The sequence below is a fragment of the Saccostrea echinata genome, unplaced genomic scaffold, assembly GCF_033153115.1.
Source record: "Saccostrea echinata isolate AGI-Se365-2 ecotype Australia unplaced genomic scaffold, CSIRO_AGI_Sech_v1 ptg000054l, whole genome shotgun sequence".
In the NCBI taxonomy this organism is placed as follows: domain Eukaryota; kingdom Metazoa; phylum Mollusca; class Bivalvia; order Ostreida; family Ostreidae; genus Saccostrea; species Saccostrea echinata.
In genome coordinates, this window is record NW_026889803.1 from 31,400,614 (window position 1) to 31,427,674 (window position 27,061).

Sequence of the window (27,061 nt, forward strand, 5' to 3'; positions counted from 1 at the left end):
CCATGAAATTCATATTTTTGTCCCCCTTCACCCATAGATGCTATATGCCAAAATTAGTTGAAATTGGTTGAGCGGTTTCAGAGAAGAAGCTGAAAATGTTTAAATGTTAACGCACGACGGACGACGACGGACAAAAACGGATAGCAATAGGTCACCTGAATGACTCAGGTGACCTAAAAAAGAAGAGGATGGAAGAACTGAAAAAAATATATGCAAATGGAGAAAGAAAAAAGTTCAACCTTGACTGTCCCGCTTTCGGAGGGTCTTTTTTAAGTGAGAGAAATCCATGACCATAAGTTTCATTGCAAAAGCCAACTGAGAACTTAAGTTATCACCTGAAATGTTTTTATGCAATATGAAAATCTCTGATCTTGGTCTTTGGCCTCAGAATACTATAGTAAATATATAGAGTCTTTTTAAGTCATATTGACTAAAGGTATAACATTTCATTGTGAAACCTCAAAGAGAACTACAGTTATCACAAGGAAACCATTTTATGCAATATAATATGAGTTTTTGACCTTCATCTTTTGACCTTAAAATCAAACGGGTCCTCTTTAAGTTACTGAGAGTAATGATGCATAACTTCATTGAAAAAACTCAAAGAGAACTTATCATCTGATAAACATTTTTTTGCAATATATGAATTTCTGACCTTGAACTTTGACCTTTTCACCTCAAATTCAATAGGGATCTTCTTAGGCCATAGGAAGTTGTGACATGAAATTTCATTGTAATAGCTCAAAGGCTTTTTAAGTTATCGTACGGGAACAAAGTGTTACACACAGACAAAATGTATTGCATTGACTTTGACTTTTGACCTCAAAATTGATAGGGGATCTTTAGGCCATAGGGAGTTTTGATATAAATTTACTTGCAATAGCTAACAGGCTTTTCAAGACATCGTCCAGAAACGAAAGTGTTACGCACAGACAGAATGACAGACAGCTAGACAGAAATTAATATCCCCACTTTCAGTGAAGGTGGGAAACAATAAGTATGTCTGTTCTGGAGCGATTTTCTTGCTTCTTTTTCTCCAAAGCGATGACATATACATTTCTGCACAGTGAACATATTATGCGAGTTTTTTTTTTAAATTTTTGTTTGTAATCGAGTGGCAATATTATACATAATATGCTGAATCCTAATAGGAGAACAGTACCAAAAACAAACGTGATTTTGAAGGATAATAAATAAACATAAACTGTTTACGTGCACTTGAGGTCGAAAAGAAAACTCAGAATTTGATTATTACAGTACGGACCATTTAAATGTGAAAAATGGATTTTCATCCTGGAGCTGGCTTGGTTGTAATCAAATACATGAGTTGATATGAAAGAGTCCATAAAAGAGCGTTCTAACTGTATAAACATTGTATCATATCACACATGAAATGTTAGAAGTCTGTTAATTGAACAAGTTCTGAACAACACCATATACCAGCTTAAGTTTCAGGAAAATCCTATCAGGGTATTCTCTGATTGGTCAATCATTCTCTAAATATTCAAAACAACCTAATCCTGATGGCCTGATGCTCCTCCGGTTTTGTAGAAATATGGTAGCAGACACCCTTGAATTGCGTCGATGAAAAGCAAAAAGTTTATATGGTGTATCTAAGGAAAACCCTCGTGGAAATATTAATATCTGAGCATTCTTTAGTTTTATTTTCAGATTCGCCAATAAATTCATTGTTAAAAAAGGATACGTACATATAGTTAAAGAATAATATCAGAATTTTCCAGACGATAGTCATGTTTTTCCAAACAATCGGGCAAACAATTCAGTCCCATCAGCAGACAGTAAAGTGATACGGCATCATTGATTAATAGTTGTAGCTCCAGAAAACAAGGAAATTCGTCATTAATTGACGATGTACAAATATTATTGCACCCCTTGTTGCCCTGCACCGTAAAATGAGCGATGTTTTATTCATCATCAATTGATTCACTGTCAGCTATGATTGGTTCTTCAACATACAAAAAGTTCAGCCTTGCCTATCAGACTCAAAAGATAAATAAGATCATCTGAACCTTAAAACGCAGATTAACTTATCGTCTTCCTTGCAACAATTCGATCATCGGGATTTTTTCCCCATCTACTTGAAAAACGTTTTGTGAACCAAAAGATTATTTATTTGTATAAAGACCTTTTCAGTGATGGAAACAGACGATTCCTTAGAGGAAAAGCACTGTAGATCTTGCACAAATTTTGCTCGATTTTTATGCAAGAACTGTAATTACTATTTGTGTAAAATATGTAAAATGAGGCATTTAAAATACAGGAATGTAGACGAACATTATGTTGTTCCATTAAATCACTCCGAAATTGCAGAGATGGATGAACGATGTCCGATACATAATAGAAAATTCTTGGAGTTGTTTTGCAATAAGTGTGTAACACCCGTGTGTGCAGTTTGTATGCGAGAAAAGCACAGTGGCCATAACATCGGAGATTTTGCCACGATTTATTCCACGGCTTTGGACTTCGTTAAGGATAAAATATCTACAATCAAAAAGGAATTGCTGCCAAGGTGCAAGGCTTCGCTTCGCGAAATACGAAAGAAGGAACGCGTTATTCAAAATCAGATTTCAAAACTAACCGAAACAGCAGACGAATATGAAGATTATTTAAATGGAACACCTTACGAATTGGTCTCGTTTTACAGAAACAGGAAATCGGAGCCAGAAGAGTTGTTGCTACCAGAAATTAAAAGCGAGAATTCTCAAATAGACGACAGACCGATGTTCCAAAAACTTTACAAAGCAACACATCTGGACCAGTATGTACGTGTTCGCGAAGCTTTCAACCATGGGCGATCAACATCGAAAACCTCAAGTCCCAGTACCATGGACACATCCGAAGCTGTTAACAATGAAATTTCCGTGCCGGTAGTAAAAAGCGCTCATCATATATCATGCACAGAAGATGGCCATGTTTGGGTGAGTGACAACTTAGGGAATTTGGTTTTGATGGATGTTAAAGGCAAAAGTCTCATGAAGTTGGTCACCAATGGAGGGGACGAAGGATATCACTCGGCAACAATCGACGGAGAACTGATCTACGCCGACAAGACCCACAAATGCGTGAAGAAAATCACGACCAACAAAGAAGTGCAAACGATCTTCAAAACGGGAATGTGGAGGCCGACGTGTGTCTTTTCCTCGCCAAAGAATAAGGACATCTTTGTCGGGTTAGTTTCCGATCAGCACGCAAAAATCGGGAGATTTGATAAGACGGGGCGTTCTCTCTTCGACATTGACTCAGATAGTAGAGGCGAACCGTTGCTAAAATACCCCCTGTATTTGACCGAGAACAAAAACAACGACATCTGCGTTTCTGACGTCAACAAACACGCGGTTGTTGTTATAGACATGTACGGACGACACCGCTTCTCCTACAAAGGGGGTGGCAATCGTGGTTTCTGGCCCCACGGAATCAGCACGGACGACGAAGGCCACATCTTGATCTGCAACTCCTACTACTCAAATCCCTCTGTTGAGATGATCGACAAAAATGGAACCTTCCTGTTCATCATCTTGGCCCAGAAGCACGGGCTGCAAAAACCACGTGGTCTGTGTGTTGACAACCAGCAGCGGTTGTGGGTCGGGCAGTGGCACGACAACAAAGTTTGCGTGTACAAGATCACAGTATAGGCAATCAGAGAGGTCGCCATTCTGTGGAAAATAGCATTCTAAACCTCTTGTGGATATTTCATTTGTTGTGAAATCAACTACGAATATTTCAAAGACTCATTGAACTACTGAACTAAGATTTCAATGTTAAATCGCAATATAATTTGAAAAATTAGGACACGCTATAATGGAGCAACGGTCTTTTACCAATAAAAGTTAAATTTTTTTTTTTTTTTATTTTTGATATACCCAGCTTGGACGTCGAGGGGTAATGCTTGCGTAGCAAGTGTATCATAATTATATAAGTATACATGTACTTACATAAGTACACTTACAATAAAACTTGTCTAATCCGGACATTATTCCATAGAAATTGGCCAAATTAGACAACCTTCCAGATTAGACAACATTTCAAACAATTTTAAGTTTACATCGTATTAGGCAAGATTTCGGAATATACAACATTCGGATTAGACAAGTTTCACTGTTTATTTCCTTTTTTTCTTTTTTCTTTTTTTTTTTTTTTTTTTTTTTTTTGGAAAAGTGACATAAAACATAAAGGCATTGAACATGTACTTGTAAAAAAATAAATTATTCTTCCATATTAACAGTATTCTTCAAGTGTTAAGGACATACGCAACATAGTTTGAACTATATTGTCTTTTTCCCTGTATGGAGTTGAAGCGTTCCAATACTTATAAGGAACTGTGTGCTATATATGCTGTTGAACACTTCTTCTAAAACAAGTTTGGATAAACAAAACATCTAGAATATATGTTTAGAAATTTTTGTATACTTTTATTTGAATTATACAAGAATTTTCATCAATTGATATCGTTTCAAAACCCCTGGGAATGCGTGCTGATTTTTTGTATACGAACATCTGATGGCACTATAATATTAAATTAAGAATGTCTTGAAAAATTATCAGTAGGTAAGGTACGTTGTATGTCCTTAAAGACTTTATTTATGTCTAAATTCTTACTGATTGCTAATTAATTACTTATAACTTAAAGAAGTATTTTACAAAGATAAAAGTGGGTTGGTTTCCAATAAATAAAGGTTTGGGAATGTAATTTATGTTCATGGATAAACATCTCGTTGACATCCAAAACATTTCTTATACTGTAGAATTTTGTATTAACAGGCCGACACCATTATCAGGATATAACGTCGATCGTTTCCATAATAAATGGACAGTCTAGTTGGTCGTAGATTAAACCATCCAATACTTGATTCGAAATTTTATATTTCGGAACAAATTTAATGCATAGACGTATTGATTATTTGAATAAAGTTAATTATCGGAACGTACATTTAAAATATAGCAAATTAGCAAGGTTGGCATTTTAGTCGAAATTGTCCCTTTTATGTTTTTAGCATTTATGTTTGAGTATTATCGCCACGGTCGGTATCATCTTGGTTTTTTGCGAATTTCCGTGTTTTCCCAACAAAGTTTTCCAAGCTTGCCCTAAAGATCCTGAGATATTGCAGATTCATATCATTCGTTAACTATAGGTAAAAATTAAGAAACCAATAACAACAGACTTTCTTAATTTTCTAAAATCGTGCGAAAATGTATTTAGGAAGAATGGAGAAAAAATAAAGCATTATTTGATATTTAATTTTTTGTTAAACTCATTCATTTATTTTCCGTTTTTTTTTTTTTTTTTTTTTTTTTTTTTTTTTGCGTTTTATTTATTTATTTTCATAGACATAGTCATGAAAGGGTCTTTCAATAATATGTTGGAATTCAAATGGGTTTTAATTGTGCCCTTTAATCATCAGGCTTTTTTTTTGGATAAAGCAGAATATTTAATTTATTGAAAAACTTATAAATGAAAAGACCTCCCATTACTTATATAGCAACATATCATTATCACCTGTATATGGTGTGTGTATTTCCCAGTTCATTTGATGCTCAAGAGCATGTGCGTATGGTAATTTGTTTAAAGGAGATATACTACAGACAAATAAGTTTATAATATAAGGGTTTCAACAATTTCCTTAAAAGTCAACATTTTGCGAATTCTGTGGTCGATACAATGATATTGTTTGCAAATAAAATCTGTCGTTAGGTCGAATGTTGATCAACTTTTTTCATACAACTTGTACTGTTTAAAATGGACTTTTAAGAATAATTACCTTTCATTATTTTCATATTTCATTTCTACTCTTAGTGAATTTGTGTGTGTTTTTATTGAGCCCATTCCCCTTTGGTATATTATGCTTCGAATTTAATACACTACTTCAAAATAATATTAAACACGAACATGTATTGTTACTAGTATTCTTTCAGGTTAGCTCAGATACATTTTGGACAAAATTCAGCTTATACCCGTACACAATGCACCTTCATGTCATTTTATTTGAAACTGCAATAAGGACAGATAATCTTTCTTTACTATGATTTAAACCACCCCCTCCCCCTTTCATTACATGAATATACATGTAAGTGAATACAATAATTTAGAATTGTGCAGATATCATAGATTGCTATTAGATCTCACTATCATCCAAACTGACAGTTTATCATTGTTTGTTTGTGTTAAAATCATATTTTCTCCCAAGTGAGTTTTGCAAATCGTATGCTCATAATTCAATTCAAAAATTAAATATGATGGTTAACCTTGTATTTTAAAGAAATAATGCGCTAGTCTGCCAATCTTAATTAGCTTGTAATAAGAAAATTTAATTCGTGCAAATTTTGGTTAAAACGGGTTATACAACTTCTTGAAATTATACTGTACTAGATAGTTTTTTTTTATTTTTTAAAAGACCAGAAACAAAAACAAAAACTTGCTCTGTGCAATCTTCCATGATGCCAACAAAATGCATTCATGGTAGCAATATCAAATACATTAAAATGATAACTTCCCTGGTGTTTCATTGTTAATGCAGTCAGTATGTATGCCTTGATTTTAAACAAAAGATTTTATTTTCTCAATTTATTGAATTTTATTTGACAGTCTATGAGTCTATCCTCGTATGTATAGGGCTACAACGAAAGTCTTTATTAGCTTATAGGGATGGGCAATGTAAATGAATTGTTAATTTAATGATTTAAATAAAATACTTCCAATTCAATGAAAAGTCATTGTTCATTTTAAAACTGTTTGCTTTTAGTTGATAAATATTGTTAATCATTTCTCCAAAAAGTATTTAATCAGAATGTGCATGCATTTCATATCTCGATAAGGAGACAGAAGCCCTTCCTAAATATTCCTGTTTCAAACATAAATTTTTCAAATTTCGCTTAGCTCCATTTAATACAAAAAAAGTTTTCGTTTGATACGTAAAAAGAAAATTAGATTTTTTGAAAAATTAATTAGAGCTTAACAATGGTGAGACAGCAAAAATCCCCTCCTTTTCATTCTTGGAACTGGTCTGTTCGTCTCCATACAAAATTCATGATCAAAATCAATTTAAAGTACAAAGCCAACATTTACACTACATTAATCAAACACTTTGTCAAAACCTGAATTACAGGCTAACTGAACAAACAGAATGAAGATGTTTTAGTGGATAATTCACAATTAAGTACATGTACTTAATTCAGCTTTCAGACTGCAGAAATGTCTTTCTACCTAACATGACCATTTTCAATGTATATTACCGGGTAACATGCAAGATTATTAACATTTAAGATTTAGATTGCCTAAATACCAGAGATATTTCTAAATAAGCTGTCAGTCTATATCCCATTAAGAATTTGTATCTCAACTTTGATAATTTATATCCTTTGAAGTCTTGACGTTTAATCTTCATTCAGTTCTGCCTAATTCAAGGTATGGAGGGTTCACTGTATTCAACATTGCCATGAACACTGATAAATACCCCCCCCCCCCCCCCCCAATACAATGTACTTGTTTCCTTAATTCAGTTGTATTGCCGTTTGAAAAAGATAAAATCAAACAATTAAAATAGTTTTCTGAATAACAAATACAGTCAAACCAAATAAAATTGATTTGCACTTATAAATTTCTGTTATACAAATTTGCCATTTATCCTGTAACCACCCTCCATTGACATTAAAAAGGTAACCCAATAAAACAAAGCTTTAATCAGTCAATGCCCTAGTAAAGCCATGTGTATTCAGTTTTATGTTGTTTTGATAAATCTTAATGATGATAAATCATTAATTGGTGTGAGAATTTTTTTTCTTATTTGCTCATCTTGTGACATCATGTACATTGCATTGTTCATGCCATTGTGACATAGTTTCAGCTGCAGAAATGTGCCTAAATTTGCTGTAAATAGCAAGGCTGAATTGAAATTATGTTGCATGATAAACAAAAAACATGTTAACTGTCTTGAAATATAAGCGATATTTGGGCTCAGGTTGAAAATGCACAGAGAGCTTGGCAGGCCTTACCTTCTATCAAGTTATCTTAGTCTTGGCCAAATAATAGTTTTCATGTATTTTATATGTATTCATCATGTGTCATATCACAGCATTGTTCATTGAACATCAAAACATGATCATCAGTTCAATATGGCTTAGCTTTAGGTATGCAGGACAATAAACATAGTCTAAGGAACATTTTTTTTTATCTTTAATCATTCTTAAAGAAATGTACATATGAAAATATAAATAGGTCACCTTAGTTTACTCAGGTGACCCAATCCCCCCCCCCCCACCACCACGTGGCCACACACACAAATGAAGTCAAGTCCTATTTCCAACATTATATTAGCTAGTCTTTTTCTCACTTTTCTCTCTCTTTTCTTCTTTCCCTGAGTCCTTTTTCCTTGGTACAGTAAAATTTATCACTGGTTGCAGGAACTCGTTCCTAGACCAGTGAAATTTTGTATACGAATTCCCAATAGAATTTTGAAATTTCTTGTCCTTTGAACATAATTCTAAGAGTTCCTTCTCATCCAGGCACCCATACTCCTTCAGTTTCATTGTAATTTCTCCTACAGGTCTTCCTTTATTCTGTGTCAGTTTTACTTTTATCACCATGTTGGGGTCAACCGATGGCCACTTCTGGTTAAATACGCTTTCATGCTGTAAAACAGAAATACATGCACTAAGACAGAAATGTTCCAATCTTACTGAAAATTTCCTTATAATTTAGTGGCATTCTGATACTGCACAACAAAATAAAATAAAACATCTTTAGACTATTGGATGCTTTTCAAAATATTTTTTAACAATTTCATTTCAATGTCAAAAAAAAAATTAATCAGAATTTATGCTTAACCATGGAGTGACTTTGACATCTTATATAAATACATCAGATTCCTGTATTTTGAGGATAGAAAACAGAACTGGAAACCTACCCATAAATACCCTGTGCCCCTGGCCACACTGCTAAGCCCCACCCACAGCTCCTCAGCATAACTAGGGGCAAACGGGGCAATAATAATGATCATGTCAGCCAAACATTTCTCATACTCCCTGCTTACAAGTTTAACTTCATCTGGCACAACCTGAAGAATAGAACTGATCTGAACTATTTTCTTAATAAAGTTAAAATTTGTTCTCATTTCTATATACAGTCAAACCTCGTTATCTCGAACTCGATGGGACCGTGAAAAAACTTCAAGATATACAAGGATTCGAGATATCAAGGGTAAAATACTTAAAGGATAAGTGGTTGGAACTTCCAACTCATTTCCATATATCCATGATATTCGAGATATCAGTGTTTGAGATACCAAAGTTCAACTGTATTTTCTTAATAAAGTTAAAATTTGTTCTCATTTCTATATATAAGAAAGCATAGAGAGGTTCACGTAAGATGATCAAATCTCTTTGTCTACATAATATATTATATGTATGAATTGAAATTATAGAGTTAATTAATGCATCAAATGAGATCAATTTCATATATGTAAAGCAAGTACAACCGAATCAGCAAAATGTTTGTAAAACACAATGCTCGTGCCATTTCTAAAGTCTATGAGGATAGGAAGGGTACTTTCTATTTGATCTTTGATTTCTATCTATGTCATTGATCTGATCTGTTACCTTAAAGTTTATATTAAAAAAAATAATAAAAGCTTTTATTTCAGTTGCAATTTTTTTTAACAATTCAAGATCTGGGATAAAATTGTGAACAGAAGATTATAGGATTAGATAAGTTCACAACTCTAATGTAAATCAACCAGTCTGAGTAGTATTTCTGATAATGCCATCAAAAGTACAAAATGTCTCGAATGCACATATACACACAGGTTTTTCTTACCTTGATTTTCTTCATGAAGTCAAACAGAAGAGTCATTACTATGCTAGTGTTAAAGAGTGTCTCCAGTGAAATCGTCACCTGTCACAATATAATGATTTGTCTCTAATATTGAGATTAAAAAATGTTTCAAAAATAAAACAACTTAAAAATCTATTTTTTTTTTTTTTACATATTCCTTTAATACATGTATAGTGCTTAATTAAAAAAAAGACGCTTCACCTCATGTATCAAGTGATTTCTGTTTTGGAAAAGTTTATTGTCAATCTCAGTCAATTTACTTGGATCCCCCTCTGAGGAAAGTGGATCAGTAGAGAGCTGTATGTACTTTGTAATGGTGTTCCAAACTCGATTTTGCCAGCGAGTTATGTTGACAAAAGCTACAATCAATTGCAAAATAGAATTTCATGCAAGTATTATAAGAGTTATCTTCCTTTTCGGATGCCTTATTCAGAGAAAAAATTTAATAAATTCTTTAAAAAAGCGGAAGTATTTTGTGATCAATACAAGATCTACTATTCTGGAAATGGTAATCCAAATTTCATAAAACAATATTCCTTTATACGTTGATATGCAAATTTTCTCTCTCTCTCTCCCCCCCCCCCCTTTCCAATTCTTTTAAGCATCAGTTTAAAATCATGTATATGCATGATATATTAAATAGTGATACCTTGATTTGACCATTCCCTGTCTGACCTGGGTGAGACGGTGCCTAAAATAGCTAATCTGGTGGCATCCACACCAAACTGATCAATAACATCCTGTAAATAAAAATATTCTTCTAATTAATCTAATTCTACTTCAAATCTCCCTAGTTGAACTTTGTATAAATGAAGACTAAAGCTTATCACCGCAACTCAAAATTTTAATTAATCTCAATGACAGAAAACCACTTCAATTTAAGAATTTAACATCCATCATGTTAGAAGTTAATATTTAAACACTGTTTTAATTAATATCCCTGCTTATTTACAAGATGAAGGGGAAAAAAGTAAATGAGGATGTCAAAATATTCACAATAAATTCACAAAAGACATATTGTAATTTGGGAGTGACATGCCTGTGGATCCACCCCGTTGTATTTGGATTTGCTCATCTTCTCCCATTGTACAACAACTTCCTCACCTGTACCTTTCTTTACAGGTATCTCACCTGTTCAAAAAAAAAATTCCTTTGACATCTTTCACTTTACTGTAAAAGTAGAAATATTTGTTGGGGATTAAATTTTGCTTATTTTGTTGTTAATAATTATCAACGAAATTAAATCCCACACAAAATTTTTATATTACTATATATTAAAGAGGGTTACTTTCGTAATAACGAAATTTAATACCCACGAAACCTTTTTAGGTGACAAATCAACGAAATTTTATCCCCACTAAAATGTGTGCTTCTACAGTAATTTTTATGGGCATTAAGACCTTTGTGGTAAATACATAAGATCTATAATTTTTTCAAAATACTCATTTGGCAGAAATCTATTTTTTTTTTAAAGATGTTTATAAGATTTTTTTATGTCACTAAAATTTGAACACAAGAAGAAAGCATAATGATATAATCATTTCTTTGTCCAAGTTTTCTTACAAGTGCACTTCATGTAAGCATGTACTTCCTGAGATTTTATCTAAGTACAGAATCAACTGTATGTAGTTCCACTGGCAATAAAGAGACCTTCAAAACACATTCACATACTTAGTAGTACATGTACCTAGTATAAAGTAATATTTCTACCTGAGAAGTCCACCTGTTCTTTCCTAAGATACTTTCCGCTTGATTTGACACTGAACGATTGACCCATGACCATGCCCTGTGTTAGGAGATTGACAAAAGGTTCTCTGTGCTTCAGTCCTCCATGGTCACATAAGAAGTAATTGAAGAATCTGGCAAAATATAGGTGAAGTATTGCTGTAAAAATACAAACATGCCAGGCAATTATAATTCACAAAATAAAACATACAATATAGCTTTTTATTTTATTGAGAGAGAGAGAGAGAGAGAGAGAGAGAGAGAGAGAGAGAGAGAGAGAGAGAGGTGATATGGAGGAATTTTTACACTTAATTTCCAATGAAGGTTAACTATCAACTGTATGATCTCATAGGTTATCATGTTCAAATGTTCTGCTGTAACAACCATTTCTTCCCCTTACCATGTTCTTTTCCTCCAATATACAGGTCCACAGGCATGTACTTGTTGACCTTATCTGGTGAATAAGGTGCCTCTGTGTTGTGTGCGTCCAGATAACGCAGGAAATACCAGGAGGAATCCACAAATGTATCCATAGTATCAGTCTCCCTCTCCGAGGGTGAACCACATCTGTCAAAAAGTAATAAATAGAGAGTACATGTATATTACATATTTAAAAAATCCATATCATATGTCTTATCAGCCAAAGTATACATGTACCATGATGATATGGGACATTGGGTTGATATGACATATTGTTTTAAATATCTAATGTAAAATTTCACATATATTTCTGCATTTCAATGTCAATGAAAATGCAAACTTTTAAGTCAGTGAAGAAGTTTAGTGCTTCTGACCTTACGTATCTAAAATTATATAGAGTCAGTTTTAGGTCAATTTAAAACTTATCAAATCAACAAATCTTAGCACAAATTGTATTGCATGTAATCAACTTATTTACTCCTCCGTATTTCTGATTTTGATATGCATTTTTATCCACTAGTCTGATATCTGAAATGGGTTTTTGAACCAGCCATTGATATGGGATATTTTGATATCACTTGTACGGCACTGTGCAAATCAGTGTATTTGTTTCAAGTAAAATATAAAGAGTAAGTATTACTGCATGTGATTGTCAAAACTTGCCAACAACAAATTGGCATGAATTTGAAATTTTCTTCATAAAGTTATACTTACTTTGGACAAGGTACATTCAGCCAATCAGTGCTTTGCTTTAATGGTGAAGATTTCCCTGTGAATTTGGCAATGGAAGGGAGTTTCACTGGCAGATCTTCCAGTGGAACAGGTACTGCCTATAAAGAATGTATAAGTCAGTGGTTAGCTATTCCTAAGAGAGAAAGAGAGAGGGAAGGAGAGAGACTGTTATTTGTGGACCAGTTTATTGAAAACTTTTGTTAAACTTTCAATCCCAGATAGTAGTTTATTTCCCTCACGTTTCATCAGATTAAACCATAGAATCCATCAACAGTAACAAAAGTAAGTGAAAAGATATTGTAAATAAACAAAAGAAAAACAACTGAGAATTTGAAAAAAAGAATCTACATATATATGTAAACATTACACTTTGGGTTAGAAAATAAAATTTAACAAATTCATTTTTTTTTACTTTTGCAGTGGCAAGAGAAAACTGTCTTTTGCAACGTTAACATCTTAAATGGCAGACTGACCTTACATTTGGGGCAGTGGATAATGGGAATAGGTGTACCCCAGTACCTCTGTCTAGAAATCAACCAGTCTTTAGAGTCCAAACTCATCAGATAACCTCCAATCTTCTTCTCCTGTTCAAACAAAAACAAATATACTACTGAGAAAATTTTAGTGTTAGGCAATAGGAAATAATTCATTGCATGTTGATATACTTCACATATTAAATTAAGATTTGAAACTTATGTCACTTTTAAGTTATTTTTACTCACTTTTGCATAATGCAATACTTTTTCATGGGCCTCTTCCCTACTCAGTCCAGAAAACTAATAAAAAAAATTAGAATACACTGCAATCAATCACAAATATGCATGTATATAACACTGTTATTGGCATGCACTCCATACAGTAATGAAAAATTTGAAATTTTGCCCTCTTTATGCTTCATTCTGGAGGGTGTCCATTTTAATTCAAGTTCTAAACAGATAGACACTGCCAACAGAATAGTATTTCAACTACATGCATATATACCTGTCCAGACTCCACTATGACATTATCTTTTATGACCTCAGCAAAGGTAAAGCCCATTTTATCAGCTGTTGATCTGTCTTCTTCATTAATACAGGGAATAGCTAAAATTAAGGAATTGACAACTTTTAATAAACAGCTGAGATGCTTTCTGAATAGACTGTTTCACAATACCTGTGGAACTGCTCTTTTGTAAGGCAAATTGATATAGTTTGGTGAAAATTGACCTCACAGCAATTGCACATTTATTACAGTTTCATTTAATGATCTGCCAACAAAAACTTCCCAAAACTATATTAATTTACCCTTAGAAAGGGCAGTACCATGGTTAATGTCATGAATAGGTTAATTGACATTTTTTTTGTAACTGAATAAGGTTGCTCTCTCTCTTTGTCTCCATCTCTCTCTCTTTCTATCCCTCGATCTCTCTCTCCATACCTAAATGTTCATTGTCTGGAGTATAAGGGATATTTGGAACATCTGGAGACACAATGATGGGGACAGAATTTCCAGTCAGTGGATGAATAGCCTCCACACTTAATAAAATCTCTGAAACAAATAGTTTAAATACATTTATCATAATTATATAATTATGTGCAACTTTGTCTATAAAAAATCTCAAATTCATACCGATACTTACTGATACAATAAATACACTGCACTGAACAATTTTTGTTTAAGACATACAATAGATACCTTTTGAACCATTCTTTTCTGGAAACTGAAAAAAAGAGTTTTTTTTTAAAAATCTGAATTCAAACAGACAATAGTTTGCATTACAAAAATGCAAACAATAGCATTCATAAAATATGATCTTATTATTTTTACAGAGTTAAGTCCCTTTACCTTGTAGTATTTCTGATCATTCAGTCTGTGGTGGGTGGGTAGTGCAATATGAGACACTCCATACAGACACTCAGGAGTGGTTGTAAACACTGCTAGAGGCTCCTCCCACTCAATACCATCAAGCTGGAAAATAAGATGTAAAGGTTGAACTGCTATATGTAAGAGAAAAAAGATCAGCTATAACATACAGTCAAGCCTTGTTATCTCAAACTTGAAGATACCGAGAAAATACATCAAGATAACTGAGGATTCGAGATATCCAGGGTAAAATGCTTAAGGAATAAGCAGATGGGGCTTCAAAATGACTTCCAATGACATATCCAAAGTATTCGAGATATCCGTGTTGGAAATATCGAGGTTCAACTGTATATGACATAACAGGTGAAATATGCTATCCAATTCATGCAATATGCAACAAGTACAGCATGGAACCTTTGTTCAATAATTAGGATCACAAATGTTCCATTAAGTACAGGTCTCTGTAAGAATCAGGCAAAAGGTGAATCATGAGGGTTCTCAGAATTTGATGATTTTCAACACATAGATTTCTCTTGTGCTATGAACCACGTATGCAAAGTGAAAAAAGTTTTGGGTCATGGTTACTATGGAAACATGACAAAAGAAATTTCCTTAGCAACCAGTCAATTTTCCATGTGTATGGACAAAAAAATCACAAATCTTTAGGGCTTGAAATTTATTGTGAATATTTAATAATTTCTTCTCATTTATTTTTATCGTAAAGATAAACATTTAAAGTGTTTTCACAATGCATTACATAGAAATAAGATTTTGAGATATATCTGTACTAGACATGGGTAGATATGCATGTTTTGTCTTTTTTGCTGATTCAGCATTTTTGTTGATTTGGATACTTTTCAAATCCTTATTACTCAAACTTCTGGCGTAATACAGGAGTTGCAAGTATTTCGCTCAGTAGCAGAGGAATGTCTCTTTTGGACTTTAAATTCAAAAAGGTGTGTTTTTTGAAAATTCCAATCCGTTGCCTAGCAACAAAAATGGATGTTTTGATATATAAAAATGGAAAATTGTACAATGTGAACATTATTAATCTAATAATTTGTCATCTGAGAATATAAAAACACAGTTTAAAATAAGGAAATATATCTGAGACACCTTTGCAAACCAAGAAATATTGTAAAGATACTTATCTCCATGGCAACCGCAAATTCTCCATAGCAGCAAAGCAAATAAAGTCACTTTCGGCAAATATTTATGAACAATTATAAAATATTAATCCACAGTTTGGTAGCATATTGCGATTAATCAAATTTGATTTTGTAATAGATGTCTTAGCAAAGTACATTTTTATAATTTAGCCCAGTTTTATACTTTTAACCCATGGTAACAACATTTGAGCACATAAGAACCAAAATATGTTATGGAGAGTTACGAACAATTTTCTGTAACAACTTGAACTTTTTTTGGCACGCAAGGTCACCGATTATCATGAAACTTTGCTCGTTATAATAGTTACAATTATAATAGTTTGACAACAGAATTTTAAATCAAACAAAGTCTGGTTGCTATGTGCCTTGGTTGTCATGGTAACAGATAGGTTGATTTCAACAAAATTTAGATTTTCGGCTATTTTGAATCTTTATTGACCCTTCACAAGCACTTAAAAACCAAATTGGCCATTTACATATACAGATAATACTGAGCGTTTTTCTGTATATAAAATGTATGCCGAGTGTAACCATGGTTACCACCTATATAGAGATCTATTCCAAATACTTTCTTTACATAATAAGTGGCAACAAGGTTTATTGTTTTTATTTTTATTTCCTTATTTTAAACTGTGTTTTTATATTCTCAGATGACAAATTATTAGATTAATAATGTTCACATTGTACAATTTTCCATTTTTATATATCAAAACATCCATTTTTGTTGCTAGGCAATGGATTGGAATTTTCAAAAAACACACCTTTTTGAATTTAAAGTCCAAAAGAGACATTCCTCTGCTACTGAGCGAAATACTTGCAACTCCTGTATTACGCCAGAAGTTTGAGTAATAAGGATTTGAAAAGTATCCAAATCAACAAAAATGCTGAATCAGCAAAAAAGACAAAACATGCATATCTACCCATGTCTAGTACAGATATATCTCAAAATCTTATTTCTATGTAATGCATTGTGAAAACACTTTAAATGTTTATCTTTACGATAAAAATAAATGAGAAGAAATTATTAAATATTCACAATAAATTTCAAGCCCTAAAGATTTGTGATTTTTTTGTCCATACACATGGAAAATTGACTGGTTGCTAAGGAAATTTCTTTTGTCATGTTTCCATAGTAACCATGACCCAAAACTTTTTTCACTTTGCATACATTGATTGTAGCACAAGAGAAATCTATGTGTTGAAAATCATCAAATTCTGAGAACCCTCATGATTCACTTTCAAACCTACTTTGCCTGATTCTTACAGAGACTTGCACTTAAGCATATACTCTGCAACTAGCTTATTTTATAGGAAAATGTTGAAGATAGCGTATAGTGATCAATCTCACAAATTCTGTAAACATTATTGATTGTGAATAGAGCAAAACACAGACCCCTGGAAATGGCAGGGGTACCTTAATGTCACCTGATAATACAATGTATCAAAACTGTTAAATAATATCTGCTATAATTAGACTTCTTGTAATCATTTAGTCAAATAGATAAGATTTTTTTTACCCTTAATCTGAAGTCAATCCTGGTTCCATTGCAGTCCCCAATCCAACGCCTCTGTAACTTTTTAACATCCTTCCATAAATTATCATCCACCTCTGACAACCCATCTAACAGCGACTGTGATGTAAGAAAATAAAATGAATTACTCCACAGATAATGATGAAGGAACCATGGTCTTGAATGAAATGCTTACTGATCAATGCTGTATAGGGGGGAAATAACTTGTGGTGTAAATATTCACTATTTTCAGGGAGTTAATAAATCCATGAATTCAAGAAACAGAGAGGTAGTTTCTAAAAATCTTTTTTTTTCTATGGTTTACAATCTAAATGGCTCAGTTATACCTCACCGAATATCACTAATCTGAAAATGAGCGCAATATCAGTAATATTTTCATTTTCCTCTTTGTAAGTCATACTAATACATGTACTCATGTAGGTACTTCAGTCTTGATAATACTAAACTTCTACATTTTTTTTATATCTGTTCAGAGTTGAACATGTACAATATGTATTTGGACAAATAACATTTGAAGGCAACTTGTATTATGGACACATGGATGTTTTAGTTAATGTTGAGCACTAACTAAGATTATATTTTATTCTGGCTATACTATGTAATTGATATAGAGACAGGGAGGAAACTCCTGTTCTAAATTCATCAAACCATGATTGTGTCAGAGGAGAGAAAAACATGACAATTACAACTGTACAATTAATCCCCTTCACAATATGGCTCTGCCTTTTAAGGATCACTGAGAAATTACAAGTATAAATGTAGATCTACTTCAATTTAAAATTCATTCAACATGGCTGCCATACAGCTGCCAAACAGAAGAACTACGCACACTAACTCGAGATTCCTGCCTACATTTTACACCCATTTAATTCAATACTAATGGCAATTTTGCCGTACAATCTTTGTTGAATGCAAAGAACAGTTCAATGGTAATTGACTGATAATTTTAATGCCAGTGTTAAATAGTTAATTACCCCTAATTGCAGCTCTTTAAATAAGGGGGGTAGACGATATTTTCCATCGAAATCGGTCTTTAAAGCATCAGCACATTTTAAAATATTTTTGGATATGAAAAAAGGTTCCTTAAATATTTTCTTATGTTTTATGCATATAAAATTAAACATATTTTATTAATTAAATACAATGTTTTAGTTGTAAAACCCTTTGAAATTGGTGAAAAAAATTAGCATTTTTGTAGTTTTTTGTCTGTAAATATATGTCCCCCCCCCCCTCCGTGAAACACAAAAAGCTTTGGTATGAATTTGTGAAATGACAGTCCATATTACCTGTTAAAAAAAAATTTGGTTTCACGGGGGGTGGGGGGTGGAAGATGTTATAAAAATATTTTCCGTTGATTTCTATAGTGAAGAACACAAGTTTTATCCAAATTATAGAGTTACCTCTCTTAATTTTCCAAAAGAAGAAATGTTTTATGAAAATTCATATAAATATGAATATAAATATGAAAAATCATTCAAATGTGTTAACTTTTGAAAATTGACTTGGAGGTAGGCGGGAGAACAATGCTATCGTTCGCAGTTCTTACAAAATGTCAATTAGTTTTGCTGATCTTTATCTCATTATTTTTGTCAGGAGCAATGACATATAGACAAATACATATGCAACATTTACATCAAACTGAAAAAAATTTCCAGAAAAGTTTTATTCTGTAATTTGATTTAAACAATTTTTATTTCCAATACAATAAGGATTAGAATGCTTAGGGAATTCCTCTCTCTTACTTAGTGTTCTTCCATTCCAAATACTTTGAATATACATTTAAAGATTTTATTTGATTTCAGTACCTTTGCATATACTTTGGTTTTAATGAACCACTGTTTAAGGTAAATCTTTTGAACTTTGGCCCCTGACCTCCAAGAACAACCTTTTTCATCAATCTGCTCATTGGCTAAAACAGTTTCATCTACTGGATCCCAATTCACAATTTCCTGAAAAATTTAAAATGTACCAGTTCAGTTTAGTTTAGTCTAAAATAGAACTGTGCATAGAGATATTCACTATTAATCACTTTTATTCACCAGAACTATATTTTCTCCTAATTACATGAGACCGTCTCCTTGCAAAAATTTTACATGTATATTTGTATTCTAAATCACTAAATACAGAAATAAGCAAATTTTGTCTCGCATATAAATAAAAAACAACTTTTTCACAAAAATAATGTTTTACAAAAATTTGGTGACCTATGGTAAGTTGAACTCTTACTTTTCTTTGTTCTACCAGCCCAGCTTCAAACATTTTCAGGAATATGAACTGTGTCCACCTGTAGTATTCAGGATCACAAGTGGCGTATTCCTATAAGAAGGGGACACAAACAAAATAAAACTAAATGCCTAATTACATTAATTGTTATAGATCTAAAATCTAACAAGAGGCCCATCGGCCTTGAATCGCTCTTCTGATAAACTGTACAACCTATCACTTCTATTTGAAGCCTCGAAGTATCCTGTATATTTACATAAACCCTTGAAATTCCAATTCACACTCTGAGAACCCAAGATGATTCTAAGCCAATTAGTACCTGAGAGTTGGTCATGGTGACCTACTTATCACTTGTCATTCTCTGAGGACCCATCAACTAAGTTTGATGATTCTAAGCCAATTAATACCTAAAATATTTTTTAAAATTATAATCATAAAATTTTATAAGTAGGTCAAAGTGACCTACTTTTCAATTGTTTTACTCCAAGGACCCAAGTGCATCAACTGACAAAGTTTGATGATTCTAAGCCAATTAGTACCCAAAATATTTGAAGGCAGAGATTTTTTACCGGGTGGTAAATTCCAGGTGAGGGAGGGGCTTATTTTGTACAGGTGTGAATGCCTTGAGGGCTAGCCGTCTACCTGTGGTCGTTTGTCCTCTAATCCCTATACACAGGAAGTGATTTAATACACAGTAGAATACCCAAGAAGTCAAACTATGAAACTTTACCTGTGTTGGGATTTTGAGATTATTTTAAATTAGAAATAAAAAGTTGTAATTAAAGTTTAATCTCAATATTTTTATTAATTTATAATTGAATGTGTGTCAAAACATTCCCACTCATTAAAACAATATTATTATTTAAAGTGTTTGTTGAGCTTTGAAAAAAAAATTATACCTAATTTTGATATAATAATATATTATCATAAAGAATATCATTATTATTACAAATACGAAAGGTGTATGTGTATATACATGTATTATCAAGCTAAAAATTCCACGGTATATAATACAGCTTCTCTGTTGTTTATACCATGTGTGGTAAATATCAAAGGATCAAAAGTTAATTGGAAAGTCACCACGAGTGCCAAACAAGGTGTACAGGGTATACATAAGGACTAGTAAGTAAGTGTCAATCAAGTTCTAGCACCCAATGATGTACCTTAATGCACTTGATTGACAGGGATACACAGACCAGGTATTTTCGAAGGCGGTGCTTAAAATCTCTGCCTTTAATTAAAGCCATAAATTTTCAAAAGTAGGTCACCGTGACCTACTTTTCAGTTGCTGTACTCCGAGGACCAAAGATACATCGACTGACAAAGTTTGATGATTCTAGCCAATAAGTACCCAAAATATTTAATTACAGCCATAAATTTTCAAAAGTAGGTCACAATGACCTACTTTTCAGTCAACCTACTCTGAGGACCAAAGATGCATCAACTGACAAATTTTGACGATTCTAAGCCAAATAATTCCTGAAAATATTAAATACAGCCATAAAATTTCAAAAGTAGGTCACCGTGACCTACTTTTCAGTTGTTGTACTCCGAGGACCCAAGACGCATCAACTGACAAAGTTTAATGATTCTAAGCCAATTAGTACCCGAAATATTTGATTAAAGCCATAAATTTTCAAAAGTAGGTCACCGTGACCTACTTTTCAGTTGTTGTACTCCGAGGACCCATGACGCCTAAACTGACAAAGTTTTATGATTCTAAGCCAATTAGTACCCGAAATATTTTATTAAAGCCATAAATTTTCCGAAAGTAGGTCACGGTGACCTACTTTTTAGTCCACCTACTCCGAAGACCCATGACGCATCAACTGACAAAGTTTGATGATTCTAAGCCAATTAGTACCCGAAATATTTAATTAAAGCCATAAATTTTCAAAAGTAGGTCACGGTGACCTACTTTTTAGTCGATCTACTCTGAAGACCCAAGATGCATCAACTGACAAAGTTTGATGATTCTAAGCCAATTAGTACCCGAAATATTTAATTATCGCCATAAATTTTCAAAAGTAGGTCACTGTGACCTACTTTTTAGTCGACCTGCTCCGAAGACCCAAGATGCATCAACTGACAAAGTTTGATGATTCTAACCCAATTAGTACCCGAAATATTTAATTAACGCCATAAATTTTCAAAAGTAGGTCACGGTGACCTACTTTTTAGTCGACCTACTCCGAAGACCCAAGATGCATCAACTGACAAAGTTTGATGATTCTAAGCCAATTAGTACCTGAAATATTTAATTATAGTCATATAAATTGAAAAGTAGGTCAAGGTGACCTACTTTTCAGTTGACCTTTTTTGAGGACCCAAGATGCATCAACTTACAAAGTTTTATGATCATAGGACTTAAAATGTCCAAATTATGCCTCTAAAACGCTTTGAAATCGAATGCCTGCAAAGTTCAAAAAGTAGGTCACTGTGACCTACTTTTTAATAAATATGTTTTATGGCCCCAAGATGCATCATCTTACAAGATTTAATGATTCTAAGCCTCCCCGTATTCGAATTAATGACCTTAATTGTTTTAAAAAAGATTAGCCATAAAATTCAAAAAGTAGGTCAAGGTGACCTACTTTTTAGTTGACGTACTTTGAGGACCCAAGATGCATCAACTGACAAAGTTTGATGATCATAGGCCTTAAATTGTTCAAAATATGCCTCTAAATCATTTTGAAAAAGAATGGCCGCAAAATTTAAAAAGTAGGTCACTGTGACCTACTTTTGAGTCAACATGATATGAGGTCCTTAGATGCACCAACTGACAAGATTTGATGATCCTAGTCCTTATAGTAAGCAAAATATCAACATTTTAATAAAATGTAATTTTTGGTCAACTTTGAAGTGACCTTGAGACCACGCCCTTTGCCCCAGGGTAAATCCCCGTGCAAATTTTAATCTACAACATATCCTCATCCTTTTGTGTAAGTTTGGTGATAATCTGCCCAGTGGTTCTTGAGAAGAAGATTTTTTAGCAACCAGTACTTTTGTTTCTATTTTCCTAATTATCTCCCCTTGTTAAAGGGTCACAGCCCCAGTTTTAGTATAAAAGGGAGCCCTTGGGCCAAGGATACCCTGTGACAAATTTGACAATAATTGGCCAAGGGGTTCTTGAGTTATGGCCTATATTCTAAAAAGTTTACGCACACCGCACAAATGGCCATAGCATTAGCTCTTTGAGCCTTTGGCTCAGAAGAGCTAAAAATGCATAAAGGGAAGAAACTCACTGTATTCCAATCAAAGCTGAAGCACATGTCATTCAACTGTTTTCTCATGGCAATAATGTTCCTGCAGAAAAAAAAGAGTTAAAATCAGCAGATTAAATCTAAACATTGATTACACCTGTAATAATTCCAACAAAAATACACTATAAATTTAGGATCTGAGGTTGTACTCTAGTCAAGATTTTAAACTGACATTCAGCTAAAAATAATGGTCATTTTTGTAGAATTTTGGAATAAAATGAAACATTGATGCAATGTTTGACATTATAATATAATATGCTGACTAATGAGAAGAAGTGCATCTTTTTTATCAGACATTTAGTTAACCTGGGTCCAAAATAATTGAACACCCTTCTCCCTCCCCACTCCCAAATTTTACATGTAAATACATATACATGTAAAAGGTGTTTTGTGAACAATGCAATTTGATACCTTCTAGTCCACACATCTGGAAGTTCCCCATGATCAATAGCTGCATTTTCAGCGGGCAGACCAAAAGCATCCCAGCCCATAGGATGAACAACCTTTACAGGAAAACTTTTTGTTAAAAAATATAATGAATCTCCAAATAAAATATCAAATGCACAAGCTTTTGTTTCCATTACTTGTTATGCAACAACAATTAACAGCAATAGACAAGAAAAGTTCAGGTTTCTTTAAAAATTTGTCTCAATTTACAAATTTTTTTGTTGCCAAAGAATACAAGGTGTTTTGATGTGAAACAAGTACTGAATAATTACCGGCGGTATTTATCACAAACCAAAGATACTGCATCATTTTTAGGACATGTACTTTCATATTTGTCAGTCACACAATGAAAGTGAGCATTACTCTTTTAGATGACTTACATCTTTGCCAGTTAAGCAATGAAAAAGAACAATGATCCTTTTGATGAGTTTCATCTTTGCAAGAAGTGATGAGAGAGAGAAATGATCTTTTTGAAGACATAACATTTGCCAGTTAAGCAATGACAGAGAGTGATGATATTTTTGATGACTTTCATCTTTGCAAGAAGTGATGATAGAGAGCAATGATCTTTTTGATGACTTACATCTTTGCCAGTTAAGCGATGAAAGCGAGCGATGACGTCACTGATACTGTATACTCTGACGTGTCCCATGTGGAGTTTACCACTGGGATAAGGAAACATGGACAACACATAGAACTTCTCCTTGGAGTCCTGGCAATAAGGAATATCATATCAAAGACATTCAGCTTAGACAGACATATGTTAGAGCCATCAGATTATACATGTATGTTTATCTTTGTAAAATGAATTGAAGAAAGATGTTAATAGTGTGACCTTCGTAAAGGTCAAGATTACATATCTTTTTCATCCTTAAAAGTCTATCTAGAATTTATGTACCAGCAGATTTGTGTAAAAAAAATGATTTACTTGCATGCTTGTCATACAACTATCTATTCCACTTTGTGCAATTTTAAAATTATGGCAGTACATGAATTTTTATATTCCTGACATCATTGCAATACAACTCTGTGAATGAAATTATTTCAATATCTATTCTTTGTCTCAATTACTTTCTAAACTTTTTTCATATTCAGCAGATTTTTGTCAATAGATAAAATACAGTCAAACCTCGTTATATGGAACTCAATTGAACTGATGAAAACCTTTGAGATATTTGAGATATCAATGTTTTTTTTTTAAAAACTAAAAGAATAAGTGGTTGGGACTTCCAAATCACATTGACATATCCATGGTATTTGAGATATCAGTGTTTGAGATACCGAAGTTCAACTGTTTGTGTTTCTATTTGCCTCTTTTACCTGAGGTTTGTTTAAGCATCTTTCATTGTTGTTTTTCTGCAGAAGTGGTATCCAGTGTTTTTCCACCTCAGCTCTGACTTCAGGTGTAAATTCAGATGCATCCTATCAAACACAACAACAATCATTTTATGACATGAATGGTGCTAAAACTTTGCTACACTAAAAACTATTTTAACTATAGGATACAAATATATTTTCACTTATATCTTCTTTATACTGAAATACAAAGCAATAAAATTTCAGTGAGACTTAGTTTTCAGAGTTTTCTTTTTTTTATTCATAGTGCAAATTTGGACAATCTACATGCAGTTTAACTAAAATAAGATCTATGGTCTCTCATGCAAACATAAAAATGTGATTACATTTAATCTTCCTGCAATAAATCTATCAAGCATCAAAAGTCGGTTTCTTGAATAAGAACAGTTGTAACATTATCTGGTTGTGGGGAATCCTGGGTAATACAGTAAGTCTTACAGTAAGCAGTCTAGACGAAGTCCAAAAACAGCGTTTCCGGAAGTAAGAAATTGAGACTGAAAAAGACTCCGAAAAAAGAGTCCGCGCATGCGCACACGCACAAAAAATGGCGATTTTTCGGCAAAAACGATGGGTCTACAAAAACTGTCTGTGCAAAGTTTTGGAAAGTATGGCAATTATGCCAGTACTCAGAAATGCTAAATAAAAGACTTTGGAAGAGATCGTATTTGTCAGATTTTTCATTTTATTTGCAAAAAAGGAGATATTTACTTTCAAAGTTGACGTTTGAAGTCAGGTCAATTACAGAGAAAATGATACGTTTGAGAAGTAAATATGCATAATAAAAGGGATATATATGCAAAATGGGATAATATATATTGTAACTGTTAAAAACTTGACTGAATTTTACACATAAATTAGCATTCCGGTATTTTTATTTGTGTACGACATCTGAATTGAAAGCGTAAGTTCTTACCATCGTTATTTACCGATTTTTTGTCACATACGAACAGATATTATTATGAAAACATTTTTAAAACTATTGGCTATCAATATGAAATCTTTAAAAACCACACTTCTAGAAATTAAGGTCACAACATGTCTTCTAAAAAATGAACCTGTGAATATCTCTGCTCCGTGGTGAAAAATACGCATTTTCTAATTAAAAGAAATACAAGTTGAGTGTCTTCAAAAACAAATAAAAGCACCTATATTTTAAGAACGACATAAAATTTAAATCAAAGAGACAATAAATCAAATAAGAAAATAATTCTTACCGGCAGTATTGAATTCAATGTCGTATATCCAATTTACTACTATGCAAGAGTTTGAAGCAATAAACAAGTCAATATCCACAAAATAATTTAATAAATATAATTATCCATTCAACAAAAATTAAAATAAAGTCACAATGCACTAAATACAGCCATCATGCACCCGTATATTTGGAGAAAGCGAACGACAATCCGCCGTTTGTTTACATCGGACGCCATTTTGCCGCAATGCATGATGGAGCCGAAGACTTCGTTTTCGGAGTTCACGCCGTTTTTAGAGTTCGTCTAGCCTGGTAAGGCATACATTCTGATTCTTCCCTGCACGGTCAAATTATAAATGCAGGAGGGGGATAATAGTCGGAGGAAGAATTCAAGGTCATATATATTACATCAGCTAATCTAACAAACCCATTACCCATTTTCCAGTTTTGCTGTAGATAAATCTGCACTTTTTCAAACCACTGTTACACTTCAGTTTTCGAAGAATGGACCAACTGAAGCGCTTGTTGATGTGGACACGAGACATTTTTTTCTCTCTTTCTCTCTCTCTGTTTACATGCGGTTACATAACAAACATAAAAAAATCTTCCTTTGTTGAAACTGCAAATATCAACACTTTTATAAATGCATTGCTAAAAGACATATGCTTATAAAAATTAACATTTTTTCCCAACTTGGTAAAGTTGGTTAAAATTCACAACGGTGCCGAAAGTCGGAATGATGCGAAGCACGCTAAATCTAGAACTTCATCGGATAAACAAATATTATCCGGAATGGCTTGTGACTATTGTTTTGCACTTAGACTGGGATGTAGCTTTAGATAATTTTCAACGAGGTCTAAGGTCATCCAAGAAGAAGGGAAATATGGTGGGATGTGACTCATTTTCTATCTTTTTAAAAAGTTGAAAAAGAAAATTGAGAACTTTATTCCCCTTTTAACTCCAGAAAAAAGACCTTGCCTGATGTATTTCCACTAAAAACTTATGTTTTGAAAGAAATAGGTGTTCTTCAATTTGCCTTACTCTAGTTCACTCATTAAAATGTTGCTTTAATGAATATTTGACACAAATTGCTACTTAACATGTATTGGATGTTTTTTGTTTGTTTTGGTTTTTTCTTTGAAAGCACGACTTTCACATTTACAAAAATTATTTCCCTTTGCGGGGTCCATCTGAGGTCAACCGGCGTAAGGCACTGTTCATTACCAACTTTATGGGACTATGTCTTACAATTTTTAATCTGCATGAATATGCTCATTATGTTTTTTATGTTGCCCCATACTATGGGTCCCACAGTA

The 27,061-nt window shown here is 33.1% G+C and overlaps 2 protein-coding genes across 2 annotated transcripts; one reads left to right on the forward strand and one right to left on the reverse strand.

Annotated features, from left to right (window-relative positions):
* Positions 1 to 2,261: 2,261 nt before the first annotated feature.
* On the forward strand, positions 2,262 to 3,653 carry LOC133204788 (uncharacterized). Its single transcript, XM_061340536.1, has one exon. It carries the CDS (start codon positions 2,262 to 2,264, stop codon positions 3,651 to 3,653), a length of 1,392 nt encoding a protein of 463 aa, XP_061196520.1.
* A 4,635-nt stretch (positions 3,654 to 8,288) lies between these two features.
* On the reverse strand, positions 8,289 to 26,386 carry LOC133206032 (probable leucine--tRNA ligase, mitochondrial). Its single transcript, XM_061341938.1, has 23 exons — positions 26,180 to 26,386; positions 24,518 to 24,619; positions 23,781 to 23,909; positions 23,162 to 23,253; positions 22,733 to 22,793; positions 19,491 to 19,580; positions 19,070 to 19,213; positions 17,250 to 17,363; positions 14,546 to 14,668; positions 14,396 to 14,420; positions 14,138 to 14,248; positions 13,703 to 13,803; positions 13,444 to 13,497; positions 13,195 to 13,305; positions 12,704 to 12,819; positions 11,970 to 12,136; positions 11,555 to 11,728; positions 10,884 to 10,975; positions 10,494 to 10,584; positions 10,046 to 10,203; positions 9,827 to 9,904; positions 8,919 to 9,068; positions 8,289 to 8,643 (listed from the first exon to the last, which is right to left on the reverse strand). The coding sequence occupies exons 1-23, from the start codon at positions 26,288 to 26,290 to the stop codon at positions 8,326 to 8,328; spliced, it is 2,712 nt and encodes a 903-aa protein (XP_061197922.1). The 5' UTR covers positions 26,291 to 26,386; the 3' UTR covers positions 8,289 to 8,325.
* Positions 26,387 to 27,061: the final 675 nt, after the last annotated feature.

Coding starts and splice junctions, on each gene's coding strand:
- LOC133206032 (XM_061341938.1), bottom strand. CDS start 26,290: ATGTCTCGTGTCCACATCAACAAGCGCTTCAGTTGGTCCATTCTTCGA. Junction 13,498..13,702: donor TCATAGTGGAGTCTGGACAG/GTATATATGCAT, acceptor TTTTTTTATTAG/TTTTCTGGACTGAGTAGGGA. Junction 11,729..11,969: donor TATTGGAGGAAAAGAACATG/GTAAGGGGAAGA, acceptor GTATTTTTACAG/CAATACTTCACCTATATTTT.
- LOC133204788 (XM_061340536.1), top strand. CDS start 2,262: ATGAGGCATTTAAAATACAGGAATGTAGACGAACATTATGTTGTTCCA.